The sequence below is a fragment of the Polyodon spathula genome, chromosome 34 (genome assembly GCF_017654505.1).
Source record: "Polyodon spathula isolate WHYD16114869_AA chromosome 34, ASM1765450v1, whole genome shotgun sequence".
NCBI classification, from domain to species: domain Eukaryota; kingdom Metazoa; phylum Chordata; class Actinopteri; order Acipenseriformes; family Polyodontidae; genus Polyodon; species Polyodon spathula.
Genome location: NC_054567.1, coordinates 1,982,034 through 1,990,795, shown reverse-complemented (window position 1 = coordinate 1,990,795; position 8,762 = coordinate 1,982,034). Strand labels below are relative to the sequence as shown.

The 8,762-nt window shown below is 41.6% G+C and overlaps 1 protein-coding gene across 1 annotated transcript in view; it reads right to left on the bottom strand.

Moving 5' to 3' along the window:
* Positions 1-1,899: 1,899 nt before the first annotated feature.
* Positions 1,900-8,762, bottom strand: part of LOC121303634 (pappalysin-1-like) — a 188,830-nt gene continuing 181,967 nt past the window's right edge. Inside the window, exon 22 of the mRNA XM_041234437.1 lies at positions 1,900-3,300. Within this exon, the coding sequence (XP_041090371.1) occupies positions 3,196-3,300 (105 nt within the window). The 3' untranslated portion in view covers positions 1,900-3,195. The remainder of the gene's footprint in view (positions 3,301-8,762) is intronic.

Sequence of the window (8,762 nt, the reverse complement as noted above, 5' to 3'; positions counted from 1 at the left end):
GTGCCTGCACAACCTCTTCCTCAATGATAATGCGTCGCAGCATGAAGTATTCTTAAAACACAGGTAAAAACCTTGAAGAACCGACAGTTAAAACCAGATAAAAAGAGTCAGAGACAGAGAAGGGAGGTAGCCAGAGTTGCTTAGAACAGGCCCTTTGAAACGCCCGTATGCCATGAAGCTCATAAAGTATCTTGCTAACCAGCCATACAAGCTTGTTGCTAATGCTTTGTTTATGAAGTCTAGTACAGTGTGGGGCAAAGAGTTTTATTCTAACAGAACAAATGCGCTGGGGGTGGTGGGTCCTCCCGCTTAGTCCAAAGATCTGAATCGACTGCATCCTGAACATATTCAAACAAGAGTATAACATTGGTTGGAGTTGGAACGTGAGGTTGTTGGGTTTAAAAGGGGGAGCGGCGAGGGAGGGCCTCCAACAGCAGCTCCTTTTTTTAGTTCTATAGAGCCCCCAATTCAAACGTTCAGGAATTCATAGGAAAACAAGCAATTATCTTGCTTGTCTACACAAAGAACCCCATTCCAGTTAACAAGACACTTCATGTGAACCTGCACCAAAAGACCTGGGGAGAGATCCAGGCCAGGGCCCCAATACAGCATCAGCCCGTGTAAGGGCTTGTGTGCCTCAATGAAGTTCAGACTCTGTGAGACTCGCTGAATGCAACAGGACCTGTTTCAAAGCTAATGGCCTCCCTGGCTACCATGCTTCAGCTTTGGTATGGATGCCCAACTGAGGTGAACTGGCACTATCCTCAACAGAATGAAAGGCAATGGTCAGGATTAATAATGAGTTGCAAATGCGTTTGCACAATAGTTAACACGGTACTGAACTGGTGCAAAAACTAACCGTGTTAGGCTTTGTTCCAAATAAAAAAAAAAAAAAAAAAAAAAAAAGAAAAAGTAGCGTTGAATAAAAAAAAGTACTCAACACTGTAGCGTAGCAGCCATTTTTCGACTGTAGACTCGTTTGAGGTTGGATTTGGATACTGCTGGACAAAGAGGGAGGAGTCCTCTGTTCTACTTTGCAATTGAACCCCTTTCACAGACTTGCATAGAAGCTCTTCGGAGACCCTCATTGACTGAATGTAAACTAGGTAGTTATTAAGTGTGTGAATATGACATGTGGACAAGTTAATACAGACTCCCCACAAAGATATCCTTTACTATTATCTACACTGAGTATGCTGTATCATGTGTGTTATTATTACATTCTTGAGGTCGCTATAAAGATGTAGAGAAAACTACAGTTTTAACACCAGAAAATAATAGTTGAGATGAGAAAAAGCTTGAAAAAGGTGGGGGGCAGGCCAGCACTGCTGCTGCCAGTGCAAGTATAGCACTGAGCTGGGATTACTGATATATGACTAACCAAACAAATGAGCACTCGTAAGAAGGTTACTGTGACTGTGATTGCTACCTATAGCTAGAACACTAGAGTTAAAGTACGGAAGAAATGATTGTGCACCTGCCTTTATTCTTCAGAACGTTTCTCGTTTGGAAGCTGCCTGCTCACAGTTCACTCAAGGAGAAAGCTCAGTGAGGAGGTGCCTGATCACTTCTCCATAGCAATTCACAGTGTTTTCTAAGAGATACTTCCTACTTTATCACTCAACCACAGTGCTGTTTCGTGTCTGTTTCAGAGAGGCTATACTGCATTATAAAACCATTTCATGTTAAAAGCAAAGTTTTTATCTTCATCTTTAGCCATAATAAAATAACTTTGTCCAGTAGACAAATGTTTGGGTGTCTTTTTCAATGCCATAAAAAATAAAAAATTAAATAAAAAAATAAAAAAAAACAAATTAAAAAAAAATAAAAAAAATACACACACACCTTGTTGAAACATTTACTGGACTGTTTCTTTTTTTTTTTTTAATTTATTTATTTATTTATTTATTTATTTTTTTAAATAAACTCCTGTTCAATTTCAACTCATTAGTCTGAACAGAGAGTCCCTGACTAGACTGTACTGTATGTGTACAAAGTGGAGCTCAGAACAAGTTCTTGGGGCTGTTGGTTTACAGTTTAGCCGATACTCAAGAAGAAAACCAGCTTAGGTAAAAGCAAGGTTAGAGGTAAGCTTGAATGCAGATTGTTCAAAGTCTGGGATTGTTGTGTGGCAAATAGCAGCAAGAGTAGCAGCAGCAGCCACGCATATACAGCTGGCTCTTTCGGAATACCTTTGTCTTATTGTTTTGCATCCTATCTGTTTTTCAGTCTCTGAACAATCCTCACACTTTTTTCCTTCCTCAGCTCATCCAGACCAAATTGGCAGTCAGTTCAGTCAGGGGGAGGGGTTTGTGGGTTCAGTGATTGGTCAATTTTGACCCCAGAGCCCCAATCTCTGACCTTTGACATTTCTCTCAGGTCAAGCCATAATTGATTGCTACTGATAAGCTACACTAGTGTCTGTTTTGCAAAGTTTGTTCAGGAATTTGGATCCTGCAGAACAGGTTGTACTGTAAATTTGATCTTATTGTTTTGCATCCTATCTATTTTTCAGTCTCTGAACAGGCTGTACTGTAAATTGAAGGGCTTTTTAGTGGCATAGTTCATTTGATGGGACTTCTGAACTAACAGCAGCTTATCGGGTTGTTACCCCACTACCTGTTCAGCATGGCTTTCTCAGAACACCTCTGAATTCCCTCCCTCTAATGAAAAAGTGTGGTCGAGGTATGAACAATACCATTTCACCTTTCTAACACTAGCTGAGAATAGCTTGTCTCCAGAGAGGCTGAGGAACCTGACTCCAATTAGGTTTGCCTGTAAGCTGTTTATTCACCCTCCTGTTTCTTTGCCATCATTTTAAAATCTGCATCCCAAGGAGAACAGTTTTTGACTTGAGTTGGATATGCATTGTTGTTGTTGTCGTTGATGATGTTGTCTTGTGTTTTGTCTTTCTTTAAAAGTTGTTTAATAAGAGATTATAGCACATCCAGCAATGTCTACGAAAGCAGGTACAACACTATGCAACAACATGCTATCCAGGCTTTGCTTCATTCATTCTTTGAAGTCATTTGTTATGTTATCACCCACTTTTGTCTTTTTTCCTGGTGAAAAAAAGAAAGGCAGACCAGTCGACATCTGACAGTGTGATTGGTTATGAGTGGAGTGGGCCTCCTGTAAGCAGCATGTAAAAGGAATGTATGGCTCTCCCAGTCTGCCGTGACCCCCAGGTTTGCCTCAGCCCAGGAAACGCTGCTGCCCTGCCATGCTGTTCTCCTGGGCAGAAGGGTCTCTGCACGAGCAGTCTGCTTGAAGATCACAGGTCATAGGGAAGGGAATAACCTGCAAGAAAAAACAACACAATAGCAGTGACAATTTAAACGGATCTGCCATCTACAATAAACATTCAAAAATGCACGCCCACAGCAACACTCACAAACATCATTACAATCCACTGCATCTCTACATCTCTACATCTAACAGAAAGAACGGCTTTATTTGCTTTCACGGAGCGGCATGTTCTCCTGAATACACTTGCTAAAATAAATGCAGGTTGCTCATGTTTTCCTGAGTACATTTGCTAAATGCAGGTTGCTCAAGTTTTCCTGAGCACATTTGTTAAAGTTGCTCATGTTGGAGACACACAGAAAGCTGTTCCTTGGCTTTGTGTGGTTATAAAAAAAATAACCACCAGGAAGAAGGTTTGGGAGGGGGGGTTGAGTTTTATATTCTTGCTGTAAACAGTTACAGCAGTGTAAAGGGGTGCCTAATATGAGCCAGCTCAGTTACACAGTGTAAAGAGGAGTCTAATATGAGCCAGCTCATTTTGTAAAGGGGTGTCTAATATGAGCCAGCTCAGTTACTCCAAGCTGTCACTTTGTAGTAAAACCCCTGACTTCCAGAATCTTTCAGAATCTCACTGATGATGCTGTCAGGCCTGTAGAGTTTCTGTATGATTATGAAAAGCTTTTTGGGGGTGAAGGTGGGGGCCCCACTATAGAATCTGATGGGATTAAACTGTCATTCATATATATATATATATATATATATATATATATATATATATATATATATATATATATATACAGTGCCTTGCAAAAGTATTCAGACCCCTGGCCAATTCTCTCATGTTACCGAATTACAAATGGTACATTGAAATTTTGTTCTGTTTGATATTTTATCTTTAAACACTGAAACTCAGAATCAATTATTGTAAGGTGACATTGGTTTTATGTTGGGAAATATTTTTAAGAAAAATAAAAAACTGAAATATCTTGCTTGCATAAGTATTCAACCCCTGTACTGTGGAAGCTCCCAGTTTGCACCGATGAAAGAAATTGCCCTAACGAGGACACAATTACCTTACCATTGGCCTCCACCTGTGAACCATTAAAGTTGCTGTCACATTTTCTGGATAAAAACCCCACTGTTGAAAGATCATTGGTAAGGCTGTGAATCTGAAGGAAAATGAAGACCAAAGAGCATTCTACAGAAGTTAGAGATAAAGTAATACAAATGCATAGATTAGGGAAAGGGTACAAAATAATATCCAAGTGTTTGAATACCCCAGTGAGCACAGTTGGATCAATAATCAGGAAGTGGAAGCTGCATCACACCACCCAGGCACTGCCAAGAAAAGGCCATCCCTCAAAATTCAGTGCTCAAACAAGAAGGAAACTTGTGAGAGAAGCCACAGAGAGGCCAACAATCACTTTGAAGGAGCTACAGAGTTCAGTGGCTGGGAATGGAGTAATGGTGCACCAGTCAACCATATCAAGAGCGCTGCATAACACTGGCCTGTATGGGAGGGTGGCAAGAAAGAAGCCATTACTCAAAAAGTACCATCTGAAAGTTTGCCAGAAAGCATGAGAGTGACCCAGATGAGACCAAGATGGAGCTTTTTGGCCAAAACTCAAACCGCTATGTGTGCCGCAAACCTAACACTGCCCATGCCTCAAGACACACCATTCCTACAGTGAAGTAAGGTGGTGGCAGCATCATGCTGTGGGGATGCCTCTCATCAGCAGGGACTGGGCATCTTGTTACAATTGAAGGAAGAATGGATGGAACAAAATACAGGAAAATACTGCAAGAGAATCTGCTTCAGTCCGCTAAAAAACTGAAGCTTGGGAGGAAATTTACCTTTCAGCTGGACAACGATTCCAAGCACAAGGCCAAAGCAACACTGGAGTGGCTCAAGAACAAAAAGGTGAATGTCCTACAGTGGCCCAGTCAAAGTCCTGATCTCAATCCCATTGAGAATCTGTGGCACTATTTGACTTAAAGCTGTTATTGCAGCGAAAGGTGGCGCTACCAAATATTAATGTGTGGGGGTTGAATACTTATGCAAGCAAGATATTTCAGTTTTTTATTTTTCTTAAAAATATTTCCCCAACATAAAACCAATGTCACCGTACAATAATTGATTTTGAGTTTAAGTGTTTTTAAATAAAATATCGGACAGAATGAAATTTCAATGTACCATTTGTAATTCATTAATATGAGAGAATTGGTCAGGGGTCTGAATACTTTTGCAAGACACTGTATATATATATATATATATATATATATATATATATATATATATATATATATATATATATATATATATATATATATACTGAGTGTACAAAACATTAGGAACACCTGCTCTTTCCATGAAATAGACTGACGAGGTGAATCCAGGTGAAAGCTATGATCACTTATTGACGTAACCAGCTAAATCCACTTCAATCAGTGTAGATGAAGTGGCGAAAGATTAAAGAAGGATTTTTAAGCTTTGACTCAATTGAGACGTGGATTGTGTATGTGTGCCAATCAGAGAGTAAATGGGGTATGGTAGTAGGTGCCAGGCGCTCCGGTTTGAGTGTGTCAAGGACTGCAACGCTGCTGGGTTTTTCACGCTCAACAGTTTCCTGTGTGTATCAAGGATGGTCCACCACATCCAGCCAACAGCAGGCCAGTGGTCGAAAACGGCTAAAAAGGGATCTGTCCAATCATATGGCTGTCACCCTCTGTGCTGATGTAGTCAATCTCCCTTCCAGTCCTGACATTGATCTCCACACAACAGCACAGTGCCCCTTGTCTAGAAGTGGGCAATCTCTGATTAAAGGTTTTGAAAGCACCCCTCTCTGTGATTGGGGAGAGTCAATTGGTGACATGTAAGCTGCACACAGATATGTGTCTGACTGGGATTGGAATATCTGTTTTTCAATTTTGAGCCTGACTGGGATTGGAATATCTGTTTTTCAATTTTGAGCCATAAATGTGTCTCCCTCATTTAATGGGGGAGACAGTCTCTGACATCCCCTTTGTACCACACAATGATGCTCCTGAGTCTGAGATCCCCTTTGTACCACACAATGATGCCCCTGAGTCTGAGATCCCCTTTGTACCACACAATGATGCCCCTGAGTCTGAGATCCCCTTTGTACCACACAATGATGCCCCTGAGTCTGAGATCCCCTTTGTACCACACAATGATGCCCCCTCAGTCTGCCCCATCTGGTTTGGCATTCTTTAGAGAAGGGCTCCCTGTAGCCTGAGGGACAGTGGGTACACACATCTGCACAGAATACACAAGAGCAGAACAATACACAAGATCACAATACACACAAGAGCACAACAATACACACAAAAGCACAACACACACAAGAGTACAACACACACAAGTGCACAATACACACAAATGCACAACACACCAGAAGTACAATACACACAAGAGCACAACAACACACACAAGAGCACAACAATACACAAGAGCACCTTAATACACAGGGAAGGCCCCTTGTGTGCACTGGGGATAGTAAACTGCTCAGGCACCGAGATCCCTGTGTAAACATGAAGGCTTTCCCTCCCTGTGCTTTACCACTGCCACCGGGGATCTTTCCCAGTTGTAAACAAACTCATCAACTCTCTGAGGAGTGCTGGCTGGCTTTCACTGCTTTGGCAATCTCTTTTCTCCTTTTCCTTTTCTTTCTTCTTCATGTGAATTGATTTGTTCAATGTGTTTGTTTGCCAGAAACAAGATGCTTGTCCAAGATGGAGGCAGGTGTTTGTGCTCAAGTGAAGCCGTGTTACAGTACCATGCCAGCAGAGGACCCGCTACAGGACTGTGACATCACTAATAGAGTGTGTCAGGGTCACAGCACTGTGACATCACTAACAGTGTGTGTCTGGGTCACAGGACTGTGACATCACTAACAGAGTGTGTCTGGGTCACAGGACTGTGACATCACTAATAGAGTGTGTCAGGGTCACAGCACTGTGACATCACTAACAGTGTGTGTCTGGGTCACAGGACTGTGACATCACTAACAGAGTGTGTCTGGGTCACAGGATTGTGACATCACTAATAGTGTGTGTCAGGGTCACAGCACTGTGACATCACTAACAGAGTGTGTCTGGGTCACAGGACTGTGACATCACTAACAGAGTGTGTCTGGGTCACAGGACTGTGACATCACTAATAGTGTGTGTCAGGGTCACAGCACTGTGACATCACTAACAGAGTGTGTCTGGGTCACAGGACTGTGACATCACTAACAGAGTGTGTCAGGGTCACAGCACTGTGACATCACTAACAGAGTGTGTCTGGGTCACAGGACTGTGACATCACTAATAGTTGTCTAATCACTAAAGAAGGACTGAGGACAGTACAGTGTCATTACATCTTTAGAGTGGTTCATTTAGAATATTAAGATTCATTCAGTTCATGTATTTATTTATTTATTTATTTCACTTGTATTACGTCATTGTGCACCAGATGGTGCCAATCATATTGTTGTGAGTGAAATTGTTCTCAGAAGAGACAAATTAGCTCTGGATTACAAGACAGCTGTCACAAGGGATGAGTCATCTTTTCCAGAATGATGAGCGCCACGGTAACGATACAAGGAAAAATGACAAAATCTAAATCAGGAACTCTCCTGACCTGGCATCTGGTATGCCCCTGGGAAACCAGGAAGTGGAATAGAAAAGAAAAACAATGTCTATGAAAACAGCTCCAGGAGCACAGCACCGAACCCTCATGCTGCTCAGCCCCTAAGAACTCAGGGTTATCAAACACTAAAACACATCTAGCAAAAGGACTGATAAATAAATAAAGCTTCTCTGAAATCCAAGGTCTCTTAATGAAATGAGCCAGGTAACCTGAACTGGTCTAGAGCACATCCTTTATTCAGTGACCCTGATTGGAACATCCCAGTCCAATGGTTCCTTAGCAACACCCTTGTTGTTTTCACTGTGTTGCTCTTAGCCCGTCAAAGTGCTTTAGGCTGTTGTTTATTCTCAAAGCCCACTGTGCAAAATGAATACATCTTTTCTCTGTTTAAGACATGAAGCCCAGCATGACACCACATTATGCTACCACTCTCCAATCTGAGATCTTATTGATTAAGCCTGTGCTGAATGTATTTTAAGACAGACAGCCGCGTCATGCATAAAGATATACATATAAATGCAGCAGGCTGGCTGTAGGGGTGCAGCCTGGGTGGTGACTCTTGGTTTAATGTATTCAGAGCTTGCATGGAATGTTTGTCTCTCAATGCTAAATCAGAATTGAAAAGGAGTCTGATATGCTTTCTAAAGTGATAGGGTCGTACACAAAGTGCTAATGTCCAAAAACTCGATTTTCTCCAAACCCATCACATGCAATTGAGTTTCTTACCAATCACAACTAAATTTGACACAACTGCACAAAATTGGTAATCTGTTCTTGAGAGAGGCCCAGGGCTGGATGGTGTCAGGTTAAGTATTATAATGTTCTCTCTTGCAGAGCTATGAGGGGTTGCTCTTTCAGTTCC